Source organism: Nerophis lumbriciformis, linkage group LG24 (genome assembly GCF_033978685.3).
Source record: "Nerophis lumbriciformis linkage group LG24, RoL_Nlum_v2.1, whole genome shotgun sequence".
Taxonomy (NCBI): domain Eukaryota; kingdom Metazoa; phylum Chordata; class Actinopteri; order Syngnathiformes; family Syngnathidae; genus Nerophis; species Nerophis lumbriciformis.
The window spans coordinates 22,527,501-22,543,963 of record NC_084571.2 but is presented as its reverse complement, the minus strand read 5'-3'; the positions used below and the strand labels follow the sequence as shown (position 1 = coordinate 22,543,963).

Below are 16,463 nucleotides of genomic sequence, written 5' to 3'. Positions count from 1 at the left end.
GCTGAAATAAGCAGGGGCGTCCATGATAACTGTTGGAATAATTGTTTGTAAGTTATCACAAAAGAAACGTGGTATTATGAATGCTGTCTTTCGAGGCCTAACAAGAGGAAGAATGCTCGTGAAACGCCACTGTGATTTCAACACGGACAGATGGCAGGATCTGCTCAACTCCCAGAGGAACTCTCTTTGAAGTGTTAAACGAACTCTCTTTGAAGTATTTCACAAACTATCTTCCAACTATTTGGTAACTGAAGTCAACGCTATTTACGACCCGCTGCCCTCTTGAAGTCCCTGTGGTCAGGAGACGGGAAGGGTTATCCATTGTCCTCCAACACCTGCCCCAGCTGGATCCAGGAAGAGCCCAAGCCCGAGAAATCCTCTTCTTGGACTTCAAAGCGACCGAAAACAATGACTCTTTTACACACTTACCATTCCTGCTGTGACATATGTTGGTGCGTGAACATGGAACATCTGAATTAAAAGAGGAGACGAAAACCTTCTTCGTCAGAGCGTGCTAAGACACTGTAAGAGGTTACAGGTTGACGCATGTCTCTCCTCAATTGAGTCCAAATTGAATTCTGTCTCTGTTTGATTCCTTGCCTTTTGTCTTGTTTAACAGATGTCATCAGTTTTTGAACGTGACATCTAACGTTGCTTGGATGGCAACATATGTTGCCCCAAAACCTGTATGTACCTTTCAGCATTAATGGTGCCTTCACAGATGTGTAAGTTACCCATGCCTTGGGCACTAATACACCCCCCCCATACCATCACAGATGCTGGCTTTTCAACTTTGCACCTATAACAGTCCTAATGGTTATTTTCCTCTTTGGTCTGGAGAACACGATGTCCAGTTTCCAAAAACAATTTTAAATGTGGACTCGTCAGACCACAGAACACTTTTCCACTTTGCATCAGTTCATCTTAAATGAGCTCGGGCTCAGCGAAGCCAGCGGCATTTCTGGGTGTTGTTGATAAATGGCTATGGCTTTGCATAGTAGAGTTTTAACTTGCACTTACAGATGTAGCGACAAACTGTAGTTACTGACGGTGGTTTTCTGAAGTGTTCCTGAGCCCTTGTGGTGATATGCTTTACACACTGATGTCACTTTTTGATGCAGTACCGCCTGAGGGATCGAATGTCACGGGCATTCAATATTGGTTTTCGGTCTTGCCGCTTACATGCAGTGATTTCTCCAGATTCTCTGAACCTTTTGATGATATTACGGACCGTAGATGGTGAAATCCCTAAATTCCTTGCAATAGGTCGTTGAGAAATGTTGTTTTTAAACTGTGTGACAATTTTCTCACGCATTTGTTGACAAAGTGGTGACCCTTGCCCCATCCTTGTTTGTGAATGACTGAGCATTTCATGGAAGCTCCTTTTATACCCAATTATGGTACCCACCCGTTCCCAATTAGCCTGTTTACCTGTGGGATGTTCCAAATAAGTTTGATGAGCATTTCTCAACTTTCTCAGGTTTTTTTGCCACTTGTGCCAGCTTTTTTGAAACATGTTGCAGGCATCAAATTCCAAATGAGCTAATATTTGCAACAAATAACAAAGTTTACCAGTTCGAATGTTAAGTATCTTGTCTTTGCAGTCTATTCAATTGAATATAAGTTGAAAAGGATTTGCAAATCATTGTATTTTGTTTTTATTTACCATTTACACAACGTGACAACTTCACCGGTTTTGGGTTTTGTATGAAGTGATGCCCACGTGCACAAAACATGATGTCACATCTAGAGCCCCGTGTTTACGGACGTAAATGTGACACTGATTTGTGTTGGTGTCAGTCCTGGCACATTCACGACAATTTCAAGGAGTTTATGCAACCGGGATTTGAGCTATGGTCGTTTGTGGGGCACTTGTTGCTACGTCTGCACCAAGGAGTGTGCGATGCCAAGCGTTAGGACATTGACATATGGCGAAATCTTTTTCGCCACCGACTGTTTTCTGATGCTGTACTTTCACGCATGTCTGTTTTGGTGAAGAATTGTGATGTTTGTCACCATACAATAACATAGAAGTCGGACAACGTGACCTGAATGGTCAGACTGCAGTTGACCTGTATGAATGAGAATATCCATGGACAAGAAAAAATTATTCCCGGGCGTGGCCACCGCTGCTGTTTACTGCTCCCCTCACCTCCCAGGGGGTGATCAAGGGTGATAGGTCAAATGCAGAGAATAATTTCGCCACACCTAGTGTGTGTGTGACAATCATGGGTACTTTAACTTTTAACTAGAGTGCTGTCATGGAGACCATCTTTGACCAGCTTTTTTGCAGAAGGTCCTTAAAAACAGCAGCACACTAACAAAATAAACACACCAAAATTAAATTTCTACTACAGAGGACCCTGGTTATCTGCAATATACAAAATAAGACGAATAAGAAGTAGTCCCGCCCCCTGGTTCTTCGCTTTCTGGAAATGTGGCGGCCAGAACAGTTTAGCTGAATATCCCTAAAGTGTGTGTGTGTGTGTGAGTGTTTCCATGAAATTGCCATAAACGTGCCGGCAGGGATAGTTACGACAAATGGAGCAATGTTTACTTCTGTAAACACAGTGTGACATCACGTGCATGCGGGCTACTTTACAGACTCACATTAGAAATCTTTTTGGTAATACATAAAAAGACGGTATTTACCATAATAAAAAATCCAAATCAGGCAGTGTGAATGTGGCCAAAGATGTGCTTAGAAAAGTCTGTGGTCCAAATATTAATATATTATGATGTGTATGAAACATGTCTTTACCAGAGTGTTGCACTTTATTTAATTGTGCGGTCTTGTCTGTGATTTCCTTGATGGTCAACCAGGAGTGAGCAGTCACCAGGAAAGTCTGAAGGCTTCATTTACATCCTTTCATTTGAGGATCTACAGCATCTTTCCATCGTGGCTCCTCCTGATGTGGTTTCTCAGCACCGGCAGGCTACGGAATCCAATCCCGCACATTTTGCAGGGATATGGTTTCTCCCCCGTGTGGACTCTTAGATGAACTCTGAGCGCTGAGCTCTGGCAGAATCTCTTCCCGCAGGTTTTGCAGAAATAGGGCTTTTCGCCCGTGTGACACCTCATGTGGATCTTTAAAGCTTGCTGGCGCCGGAAAGTCTTCCGGCATCTGCTGCAGACGTACGGCTTCTCGGCGGAGTGGGTGATCATGTGCTGCGCCAGGTAACGTTTGAAACCGAATCCTTTCCCGCAAATGTTGCAAATGAAAGGTTTGTCGGTAGAGAGGGCCCTCATGTCTACTTGGGCGTACAAGTGGGAGTCTGCGTGGAAGGTGCCGCAGTGGAAAGGCTGCTCAAAAAGCTGCCCCTGACAATGAATGTCTGTGTTCTCCAGGTCCTGGTCATGACATTCCAACTTAATGCTTCGAGCAGATGTGGACGCCATGTTGTCAGTGATATACTCCTGGTTATTTTCTGGATAGTAGTCCTGGAAGAGCATTGGATGATCGCCGTTCAGTCCTGACGCATCAAAGTCACCACTCTCCGATTCTGATCGTAACCTCGGAGCTGTGGCGTCTTTTTCCGCCTCACTTTCATTCTGCTCGCAGTCCAAAACAAGTGGCCAGGCTCCAAGGGCTTCACGATTGGAAAAGTAATCCTCCTGCTTTGGAAGAAGATGCTCTTCATCGAGAAGGTCCTCTTGTTCCACTTTAATGTGTGTGGGCTCTTGAAGCTCCTGCTCCACACTGGAGATGCTCTCCTGGGGACACAAACTCGGCTGTGGCGATTCTGAACACAGGAAAGATTGATCTGATTATTTTTGTTAGCATTGTTGCTATTGATTTTTTTTTTTTATCTTAACAATTCCATGACATTAGAGCAGGGCTATACATTCACACCCGGGTTTGACAGCCACAAGTCCCGCCGCCGGCTGCGCAAGTCCCGCCGACGGCCGGGATGGCCAAAATTTCCAAAACATGCCCAGGAAAGTCGTACGGGAAGGGGGGGAGAAAAGTGGAAAAAGTCGGGCACACATACAGTACAGGCCAAAATTTTGGACACACCTTCTCACTTCAATGCGTTTTCTTTATTTTTTCATGACTATTTACATTGTAGAGTGTCACTGAAGGCATCGAAACTATTACACCTGTAAAGTGAAAACCCTTTCAGGTGACTACCTCTTGAAGCTCATCGAGAGAATGCCAAGAGTCTGCAAAGCAGTAATCAGAGCAAAGGGTGGCTATTTTGAAGAAACTAGAATATAAAACATGTTTTCAGGTATTTCACCTTTTTTGTTAGGTACATAACTCCACATGTGTTCATTCATAGTTTTTATGCCTTCAGTGACAATCTACAATGTAAATAGTCATGAAAATAAAGAAAACACATTGAATGAGAAGGTGTGTCCAAACTTTTGGCCTGTACTAAATGTGTATATATATATATATATATATATATATATATATATATATATATATATATATATATATATATATATGTATATATATATATATATATGGCAGCACGGTGGAAGAAGGGTTAGTGCGTCTGCCTCACAATACGAAGGTCCTGAGTAGTCGTGAGTTCAATCCCGGCCTCGGGATCTTTCTGTGTGGAGTTTGCATGTTCTCCCCGTGACTGCGTGGGTTCCCTCCGGGTACTCCGGCTTCCTCCCACCTCCAAAGACATGCACCTGGGGATAGGTTGATTGGCAACACTAAATTGGCCCTAGTGTGTGAATGTGAGTGTGAATGCTATCTGTCTATCTGTGTTGGCCCTGTGATGAGGTGGCGACTTGTCCAGGGTGTACCCCGCCTTTCGCCCGATTGTAGCTGAGATAGGCTCCAGCGCCCCCCGCGACCCCGAAGGGATTAAGCGGTAGAAAATGGATGGATGGATGGATATATATATATATATATATAAATATATATACATCATTTGTACATATGAGATTTCTATGACAAATGTTCATCAATCGTAACACCCAAAAACGTGATCTGTTGTGTTCTTTGAATCTCAACTCCGTCAACATATAATGAGTCATCCACACTTTTCCTACTACTGCAAAAAATCATGAATTTTGTTTTACTAGTACTCAAAGATAATCTATTTACATCAAACCATTTTTTAATCTTGATGAATTTATTGTTAACCACCTCTAACACATCTGTAATATTTTGTCCTGAATAAAAAATGGCTGTGTCGTCTGCAAATAAAATACAATTAAACAGTTAGGAAACCATGGTAATATCATTGACGTACATGACAAACAGTATTGGTCCAAGGACTGATTCTTGTGGTACTCTACAACAACTAATATTATGTAAGGCAGACTTCCAATTGTTAACTTCAACAAAGTGTTTTCTGTCCTCCAGGTAACTTTTAACCCACTCATAAGACACTCCTCTTATTCCATACAGTTTGTCCAATAATAACTTATGATCGAGCGTATCAAAGGCTGTTTGAAGATCTACGAAAATACTAAATATTGTTTTCTATCTATTGCAGTTGAAATTTCTTCTCCCAAATCATTTATTGCTGTTGAATGATTGGGACAAAACCCGTATTGACGGCTACTTCAAATGTTATATGTATTAATACATTTATTTAACCTGAAAGCAAACCATTTCTCTAAGATCTTTGAGAACTGTGGCAGCAGTGATATTGGTCTGTAATTTGAGTACTCATGTTTGTTTCCACCTTTGTAAAGTGGTATTACTTTAGCAATTTTCATATGATCTGCAAATATCTCTTTCATGAATGACACATTACAAATGCAGGACAATGACCCCAAACACACGTCAAAAGTGGTAAAGAAATGGCTAAATCAGGCTAGAATTAAGGTTTTAGAATGGCCTTCTCAAAGTCCCGACTTAAACGTGTAGACAATGCTGAAAAAACAAGTCCATGTCAGAAAACCAACACATTTAGCTGAACTGCACCAATTTTGTCAAGAGGAGTGGTCAACAATTCAAGCAGAAGCTTGCCAGAAGCTTGTGGATGGCTACCAAAAGCGCTTTATTGCAGTGAGACTTGCCAAGGGACATGTACCGGTAAGCAAATATTAACATTGCTGTATATAACTTTTGACCCAGCAGGTTTAGTCACATTTTCAGTAGACCCATAATAAATTCATAAAAGAACCAAACTTCATGAATGTTTTTGTGACCAACAAGTATGTGCTCCAATCACTCTATCACAAAAAATAAGAGTTGAAGAAATGATTGAAAACTCAAGACAGCCATGACATTATGTTCTTTACAAGTGTATGTAAAGTTTTGACCACGACTGTATATACATACACTTGCGGTGTGTGTATTGTACGTAGTACATATTGCTATGAAAGGGTCTGTTACTACATTATATATATACTTGCAGTGTGTATATTGTACATAGTGCATATTGTTATGAAGGTGTCAGTTACTACATTGTATATATATATATATACTTGCATCATGTATATAAAACGACGGTTTTGAAGTTAACAGAACGGACTGCCATTAGCCGCATCTTGCAAGCATTTTTTTAATCTTTAGAATCCTAAACAAAAGACGTGTTTTCTTGTCTCTCGTAATGATTGTGAAAGATAAGCAACATTCCAAAGAAGCGCAGGTCCCCTTTAAGAAGTTGCCTAGAAACTAGTGTATTTTTTTACCGATTTTGGGATGAGTTTTTTCTTGCCCTGATGTGGGATCTGAGCCGATGATGTCGTTGTGGCTTGTGCGCAGCCCTTTGAGACACTTGTGATTAAGGGCTATATGAACAAACTTTGATTGATTGATGATTGATTTTAATCATCCATAACTTTATTGATGATCGATTTTAATCAATGGAGGACAGCGTGGCGCAGTTGGGAGAGTGGCTGTGCCCTCAGGTTCCTGGTTCAATCCCCACCTTCTACCAACCTGGTCACGTCCGTTGTGTCCTTGAGCAAGACACTTCACCCTTGCTCCTGATGGGTCGTGGTGAGGGCCTTGCATTGCAGCTCCTGCCATCATTGTGTGAATGTGTGTGTGAATGGGTGAATGTGGAAATAATGTCAAAGCGCTTTGAGTATCTTGAAGGTAGAAAAGCGCTATACAAGTATAACTCATTTAATCATCCATAACTTTTCTAATATTTATCACAGGAAAGTAATGGTAAATGGGTTAACCTTGTATAGCGCTTTTCTACCTTCAATGTACTCAAAGCGCTTTGACACTATTTCCACATTCACCCATACACATTCACACACTGATGACGGGAGCTGCCATGCAAGGCCCTCACCACGACCCCTTCAGAAGCAAGGGTTAAGTGTCTTGCTCAAGGACACAACGGACGTGACGAGGTTGGTAGATGGTGGGGATTGTAACCAGGAACCCTCAGGTTGCTGGCACAGCCACTCTCCCAACTGCGCCCATTGATGTCCCACATTGATTAAAATCAATCATCAATAAAGTTATGGATGATTAAAATCAATTATCAATCAATCAATGTTTGTTCATATAGCCCTTAATCACAAGTGTCTCAAATGGCTGCACAAGCCACAACGACATCTCGGCTCAGATCCCACATCAGGGCAATAAAAAACTCATGCCAAAATCGGTAAAAACAATACACTAGTAGAAGGTGGGGGGGGGTCGAACCAGAAACCCTCAGGTTGCTGGCGCGGCCACACTCCCAACCGCGTCACGCCGTCCCCCAAAGTGATACTTATACCACTGGACTCGTCTTTACAAGACCTGTATGATATCACTGGTTTCATGTTGATAAAGGGGGCTTCACGGTGGCAGAGGGGTTAGTGCATCTGCCTCACAATACGAAGGTCCTGAGTAGTCTTGGGTTCAATCCCGGGCTCGGGATCTTTCTGTGTGGAGTTTGCATGTTCTCCCCGTGACTGCGTGGGTTCCCTCCGGGTACTCCGGCTTCCTCCCACCTCCAAAGACATGCACCTGGGGATAAGGTGATTGGCTACACTAAATTGGCCCTAGTGTGTGGATGTGAGTGTGAATGTTGTCTGTCTATCTGTGTTGGCCCTGCGATGAGGTGGCGACTTGTCCAGGGTGTACCCCGCCTTCCGCCCGATTGTAGCTGAGATAGGCTCCAGCGCCCCCCGCGACCCCAAAGGGAATAAGCGGTAGAAAATGGATGGATGGATGTTGATAAAGGAATATTTGACATTTTACACTTATACCTAATAACAGGGCTATATTTTGTGAAATGTGTAACTCTAACAGAAACAAATGTCCTCTAGAGTAGTTTTTTCAAAGTAAGAGTAATCGTGAAGGGTGAAATGTGGTCCTTCGAACAATTTAGTTGAATAACCCTGCATTATGTCCCACTTTATACATCACAATGTGACTGCAATTTTATTTTATTTATTTTGACCAAACACTTACCCTTTAATATGTGGTAAATATACATGTTTGCATATGATATCAACCCACTTTGGACGTTACAAACCTGCTCTGTGTGCGGGTTTGCAGGCCACATCCAGAAGCTTCAACCGACGATCCATCTCCGCCTCGTAGGCGACCATAGTTTTCTCGAAAACACCAAATATCTCTTCGGCGGCGGCAGTCAGTCGCTCGTTGACAAAAGTCCTGAGGTGGTGGAACTTCGACATAGTTGTGTGTGCTGCTGACATTGGCGGTGACCAGCGAAAGGCTGAGCGGCTATGTTGGCATTTAGTGGCTAACGTAGCAGCGATTGTTTGTTGTACTTCCGGCTTGGTGTTACGCTGCTTGGAACCGACTGTATCATGGAAGTGATAAATAGTTCCGCATTGAATAAATCTCAAGTATTGTAAAAAAAAATATATAATAATAATAATATTTAGGAAAAAAACAAGGATGTATGATTTCCTTTAATATTTGTCATTTTGTGTTGTTATGTATTGTATTGTTTTCTCAAGTTAATTAGCCACTGCGTATCTCAAATACTGTGTTCCTGAGTATTATTGTCATTTTTTTGTGTTCTCGTTGGACGTGTAGATACGCCGACTCAGCATCAAGCCAAACCGGGGTCAATGAAACCTTGTTGTAAGCTTGAATCAGAATCACAATCAGAAGAGTTTTTATTGCCATTGTTTGAGAACAGGTTCACAAACTAGGAATTTTACTTGGCGCAATCGTGCAACATAAAACACATATAACACAGAATAGAATAACATGAGCTGTAACTGAGCTATCAGATCTTGTTATTGTTCATGTGCCTAATGGCCAAGGGGAAAAAACTGTTCAGGTGACAGGAGGTGTGGGTCTGGATGGACCGTGGTCTCCTGCCTGAGGGGAGAGGGGAGAATAGTCTGTGTCCAGGGTGAGAAGAGTCAGCTGTGATCCGACCCACACGCCTCCTGGTCCTGGAGGAGAACAAGTCCTGGAGGGTGGGAGTTTACAGCCAATAACCTTCTCAGCAGCACGTACGATGCGCTGCAGTCGATGCTTGTCCCGAACTGTGGCGCCGGGGAACCACACGGTGATGGAGGAGGTGAGGATGGACTTGATGATGGCCGATTAGAACTGCACCAGCATCTCGGTCTGCACCTTCAGTTTCTTCAGCTGCCGCAGGAAGTACATCCTCTGCTGGGCCTTCTTGATGAGGGAGCTGATGGTTGGCTCCCACTTGAGGTCCTGGGTGATGGTGGTGCCCAAGAAATGGATGTAGTCCACAACGGAGACGGGGGTGGGAGAGTGGGGCTTTGACTTTCCTGAAGTCCAAGATCATCTCCACTTTTTTCTGGGCTTTCAGCTCCAGGTTGTTGAGGCTGCACCAGGACGCCAGCCGGTCCACCTCTCTCCTGTAGGTGGACTCGTCGCCATCCGAGATGAGCCCGATGAGGGTAGTGTCGTCCGCGTTGACCATTTACTTGGGACATTTCTTCATAGACAGGACGGTGAAAAACTGAAAAAATAAAGAGATACAAACATACTTATTGCCTCTGTACATATTTGTATACTATGACAGTGCTACCGGGACGCACAGAAGTATTAAATAATTTATAAAGGACTGCATTTTCTCTGACTAATTTACGCCTGTCCCACTAGACACACCAATATGATGGGTCAAATGCAGAATATAATCTCACCACACCTAGTGTGTGTGTGACAATCATTGGTACTTTAACTTAACTTTAAATATATAGATGTACAATAAAACTCCTCATAGGAAGTTGCAATTTATTATATTTGTTATAACTTTGGGACATGATACAATGCACATTAATGAACATCCATCCATCCATTATCTACCGCTTGTCCCTTTCGGTGTCGCGGGGGGGTGCTGGAGCCTATCTCAGCTGCATTCGGGCGGAAGGCGGTGTACACCCTGGACAAGTCGCCACCTCATCGCAGGGCCAACACAGATAGACAGACAACATTCACACTCACATTTACACGCTAGGGCCAATTTAGTGTTGCCAATTAACCTATCCCACATTAATGAACATCCATCCATCCATTTTCTACCGCTTATTCCCTTCGGGGTTGCAGGGCGCGCTGGAGCCTATCTCAGCTACAATCGGGCGGAAGGGTGTACATATAAAATATAAATGTGACAGATTGTAGCCAACCCGCGACCCCAAAGGGAATAAGCGGTAGAAAATGGATGGATGGATGGAGATTGTAGCCAAAGGCTGATTTCCATCTGCAGTTTACCATCAACCTGCTGGAGATCTCAATGCAAAGAAACAAGCCAAGGGCTCCCATTAATTCAGCATTATATTGAGTTGTATTTTTACACTTATTTTTGCTGTATTTCTCTGGCACAAGTGGAAAGCCGGTCCGTGAAAAGAATGCATACATTAAACCGGTCCCTGCTGGGAAAAAGGTTGGGGCCCCCTGTACTATGACTGTAGTAACTGTAATGTCCCAAAATGTCCAGCAGAGGGAAACCCCCGTCTGCCTGAATCCATTTTCTACCGCTTATTCCCTTTGGGGTCGCGCTGGAGCCTATCCCAGCTCCAATCGACAGTTCTATTCAGCACATCGGCACTATTACACTTTCGTCTGACATGTTCTTAACGTGTTAAAGACAACTCACGGCATTGCTTCTACGCTGCTTTGTGTAGGATGGCAACAGAGATTATTACAGAGGACTGCAACATGCACAACTTGCTTTTAGACCAATGCCGGAAGTCAACCAACAGGAAGTGATTTGGCGGAAGTGACATCATCAAACTGCTGTTCACCGTTTATAGCATACAAGAAATAAAAACAACTTTGGCTCCAAATTTAAGCATTGCAGGCACTATATATGTCTTTGCACATTGCATAAACAATACACAAGTATTATCAAGTAATTACGTAAAGAATATTAACAATTGACTTCAGGACAACACAGTCATGTATCATTGCATTTGAAACATGTACAAATGTGTTATCCGCAAGCCATTCATTTCTCAACTTGCCATAATATAATGTCAACTAATTATACACATTTTGTCAGAATATGTATTTTTTTGTACAAAGAACATTAAGCGTGGCGGTGTTATATAATTTGATTTGTCGTGCCATATTATAATGTTTCCTTGGATATACGGCATAGTTCCAATTTCCATGAATCTCAGATTCCCCAAAAACTGCTGGGAACATACTATATTTTATTTTGTACACTTTAAATTAGTTGATCATTTAAAACGACTTGTCTTTAGTCAGAAATGTACATACTTTTGTGTACATACTTCCGGGTTTTGTTTAGTTTTTACTGAAAAAAATAACTGCATGTTTTGAATGGGAAAATTGAAGACAAGTGGTCCAAATATAAAGCATACATGGTTGCATTAGCATCACAATGTTCATGAAGGAACTTTACTGGAAATTGTTGTTTAAACACAATTTCTCTCCACACAATACACCTATATGGAATAACCGTTACATTCTAGTTAATAAAAAATCCAAATATATAGCACAATGCAACTCTGTAGATATTTGGGCTAATGGGCTGTCAGATATTTTATGGACAGTTGTGGCAGTTTGTTTACGTATGAAAAAATGTATGAAAAGTACAAGATCACCAAAGCAATACCTCTATCCTTAAAATCTATGGCATACTTGCCAACCTTGAGACCTCCGATTTCGGGAGGTGGGGGGGTGGGGGTGGGGAGTGGGGCGGGGCGTGGTTGGGGGCGTGGTTAAGATATATATATATATATATATATAAGAAATACTTGACTTTCAGTGAATTCTAGCTATATATATATATATATGTATATATATATATATATATGTATTTTTTATTTTATATATATATATATATATATATATATATATATATATATATATATATATATATATATATATATGTATACATATATAAATATATATATATATATATATATATACATATATATATATATATATATATATATATATATATATATATATATATATATATATATATATATATATATATATATATATATATATATATATATATAAATAAATAAAAGAAATACTTGAATTTCAGTGTTCATTTATTTACACATATATACACACACATAACACTCATCTACTCATTGTTGAGTTAAGGGTTGAATTGTCCATCCTTGTTCTATTCTCTGTCACTATTTCAGAACACACACATTATACCAATATACATTATAAAATTGATAAGAAAACGGGAGCTCTACTTTGGGAGTCTGAATTAGGATCAGAAGTTCCTATATAAACATTGCGCACTCACGTCGCCTTTTTGTATTGATTACTGCAGCTGTGCACTGGATTCATTCACAAATACAAACTACAACTCACAAACACTTTAGAGTTAGGCTCGACCATCAGAATGTGTACTTAAACTTATAAAGATCACATGGATATTATTCAGTGAGTTGATTCACCAAAACTAACCTGTTATACAGGAGGAAAAAGCACACAGGACGTTTCAATTGTTCACAGACTGGTCGCTCTCATCAGAATGACAAGACACTTCCGGTCTGCAGGTGATAGCATTCAATTGGGAAGAAACGCCCTACTGCCCCCTACTGGCCAATGTGAATACTGATAAATCTATAATGACAGCTCCAAAAACGAATTTAAACCACAAAATAAACTAAATAAATCAACACAAAAATGTGACACATTATGGGTGGGTCACATATGCATGTACAGTAGATGGCAGTATTGTCCTGTTTAAAAGTGTCACAGCATTGCTGTTTACGGCAGACGAACTGCTTTACGGTGGAATAAAACATGACTGCTGTTGTTGTGTGTTGTTACCGCGCTGGGAGGAGGTTAATGAAACTGCCTAACAATAAACACACATAAGAAACCAAGAACTCGCCCTCGATCATTAGCTGTTTGTATGGTGGGAAAGTGGACGTGAAAACAGGCTGTCAACACGTCACTCAGGTCCGCATGGAGCTGGAGGCCACGCCCCCTCCGCCTGAATTTCGGGATATTTTCGGGAGAAAATTTGTCCCGGGAGGTTTTCGGGAGAGCCGCTGAATTTCGGGAGTCTCCCGGAAAATCCGGGAGGGTTGGCAAGTATGATCTATGGTGACTCGGGATGTTTTATATTCAAATACTACCCCTTGTCTGAGGAACCTTAATTTTAAAGATGTTAATTTCTGTGATGAAAAATGTTCCAACAAATATACGAGGGCAGTTTTAGTGAAATAATATTTTCTGGGCACAGTTCATAGACAATATATCCTGAAGGAGTTTACACAAGTTGAGCTAAGGAAAATAAGGACAAGATATATTAAATACCCAATTATTCCCAAAATTAAAGAAATACAATTTAAAATTATTAATGGAATGTACCCTTCAAAGGATTTTTTGAAATTTAAATTTAACATGGAGGTTGATGGCTGTTATATATGTGGAGCTGTAGAGGATGTCAATCATCTGTTTGTGGAATGTGAGAGTGTACATGTGTTTTGGGAGGATATCAGAGATTGGCCGAGAAACAAGGGTGTGGAGATGTCCCCATTCTCTATAGAAGAGATCAAATGTGGTATTTTTATAAACATAGGAATGTTTGTCAACATTATTATGCTCCAGGCAAAAAATGTTCCACATAAATGTCAATTTATGAAAGTAAGGCCTACATTCATTTTCTAATTGGCTTTATGGGTTACAATTATCAATCAAATCGTGGAGAAATATTAAGAGTACAAAAGTCCTTAAATTGATATCCTTGTTAAAAACATTTAAAGTGATTTAGGTAGCCCTTTTTGTCTTTTTATTTATTTATTTGTTTTTAATATTTTTTTAGTATTATTACTCTATCTATATTTGCTTTTGGTTTCTTTCCTTGATGTTGAAAGTGCCTTGACTTTTGTGTGAATTATAAATGTATGTGTTGTTCAATAAAAAAATTTAAAAATAAAACCTATAAACCTTGCTGTGCAAATTTATTTTGGGATTCTAAAATAGCCTGTAGTTTGAGTTTCGATATTTATTTGGGTAGCTCGTTGGTGAGTACCTTTAAATTCTGGTCTGAATAATGTATATTACACGAATCGTTTAACATAACTTATACATTATTTTAAAAACAAGACGTCAACATTGATGACGTAACCAAACGTCAAGCTAACTTCCGCTTTGTGTCACACTACTTTCCCACCGTCACACATATTGTACCCCCCGCCCCCGCCCCGCACCGCGCTCCCCATTTTAACGCATATACGTTACTGTCGTCATTTGCACATAATGGTTGAAGTACATATGTTCTATATATATGCATATGCAATTTAAATATGTAATAAGCAAAATATATAGCAATATATGCCTCGTTATAGCGTTGATGAATATGATCGCACTTCTTGGTCATTGTTTCCCGGGGAAATTATATTGAGACGGTACTTCCGCCTTTGCCAATCTTTTAGCTTTGCCATTTTGTTTACATTTTGATTGTCAGACGAACATGTTTGTAATGTTTGGACAACATACTAGTCTTTAATAACATGTGTATGATTTATTTTTGTTGGACGAGATGGGCGCCCATTACTGTGCCATTTGTCGGCAAACAACATTTAACGGGAAAAAACACATCTTCGGGAAAAATCATCAAAGCAGACTAAGACTTGTTCTGATGAAATTTATAGAAAAGGTAAGAAATGTGTTTATTCTAGCTGCTTGTAAAAATGCATTGTTGTGTCGTTTATTTTTAAGTGCTTTTTAATGGGCCTGCTAGGTATTACGTGAAACTCTCTGAACCGGGCTTGTTTGAATCTACAAGAAAAAAAGCTAACATAACACTTTAGCATGCTAACGTTAGCTTGTTATAATAGGAACAGTTAGCATGCTAACGTTAGCTTGTTATAATAGGAACAGTTAGCATGCTTGCGGTAGGGAGACACAAAGACAGACACATAGGCTGCTGTGACGCGAGAAATTCGGCCGCCATCTTGAAGTGGTGATGAGGAGCCGGCGAGCAACCTAAACTGACAGTTGACAGGTAGAAAACCAAGATGCCGGGCTGGTGTTCAGCGTTTTCCTGCTCAAATGAGCGGACTGTTGAAAATACAGGACTGTCTCAGAAAATTAGAATATAGTGATAAAGTCCTTTATTTTCTGTAATGCAACTAAAAACATGTCATACATTCTGGATTCGTTACACATCAACAGAAATATTGTAAGCCTTTTATTATTTTAATATTGCTGATTATGGCATACAGCTTAAGAAAACTCAAAAATCCCATCTAAAAAAATTAGAATATTTCCTCAGACCAAGTAAAAAATAAAGATTTATAACAGCAAAACAAAATCAAACATTTGAAAATGTCAATAAATGCACTCAGTACTTGGTTGGGAATCCTTTTGCAAGGATTACTGCACCAATGCGGCGTGGCATGGAGCAATCAGCCTGTGGCATTGCTGAGGTGTTATGGATGCCCAGGATGCTTCAATAGCGGCCTTTAGCTCATTTGCATTATTGGGTCTGGTGTTTTTCAGCTTCTTCTTCACAATACCCCACAAATTTTCTATGGGGTTCAGGTCAGGGGAGTTGGCAGGCCAATCGAGGACAGTAATGCCATGGTCAGTACACCAGTTACTGGTGGTTTTGGCACTGCTGGATCATGCTGGAAAATGAAATCATCTCCATAGAGCTTTTCAACAGATGGAAGCATGTAGCCGTATTCCCATGGTCAAGCCACTCCTGAACTCAAGACAACGGAAGAAGTGTCTGACCCCCTACAGGGGTTTAGTTTACAAACTTTCAGCCCCACCTAAAACAAAATTCACCAGCCACCACTGATTATGATGCTTTCTTATTTTAGGCAAAGTATAACACAATACTTTCTTAACAGTATAATTGTAACCAGGAATAAGTCTTCAAGTGACAATATTCAAATACTAACATTGTTGGGTAAGACAGAATTTGGGTTTATTCTGAATCCAGTGAAACAGATTGGTGGTTTTAGCTGATATAAAGACTTTCAGGTGTATATATATGTTTATGTTTAAGTATTTGGCAGACGCTTTTATCCAAAGCAACATACATAAAAAATACATATAAAACAATCACTGTAAACATTATCATTTAAGGGAAGAATGTAATACAAAATATCAATACAAAGTGTCAAG

The 16,463-nt window shown here is 40.5% G+C and overlaps 2 protein-coding genes across 2 annotated transcripts in view; one reads left to right on the top strand and one right to left on the bottom strand.

Moving 5' to 3' along the window:
* Positions 1 to 2,323: 2,323 nt before the first annotated feature.
* LOC133620541 (uncharacterized) overlaps positions 2,324 to 16,463 on the bottom strand; it is a 48,295-nt gene continuing 34,155 nt past the window's right edge. Inside the window, exons 7-8 of the mRNA XM_061982127.1 lie at positions 8,398 to 8,688; positions 2,324 to 3,744 (exon numbers count right to left, since the gene is read on the bottom strand). Coding sequence (XP_061838111.1) covers positions 2,882 to 3,744; positions 8,398 to 8,688 — 1,154 coding nt within the window. The 3' untranslated portion in view covers positions 2,324 to 2,881. The remainder of the gene's footprint in view (positions 3,745 to 8,397; positions 8,689 to 16,463) is intronic.
* Positions 14,594 to 16,463, top strand: part of cenatac (centrosomal AT-AC splicing factor) — a 22,097-nt gene continuing 20,227 nt past the window's right edge. The window contains exon 1 of the mRNA XM_061981817.1: positions 14,594 to 14,985. Coding sequence (XP_061837801.1) covers positions 14,869 to 14,985 — 117 coding nt within the window. The 5' untranslated portion in view covers positions 14,594 to 14,868. The remainder of the gene's footprint in view (positions 14,986 to 16,463) is intronic.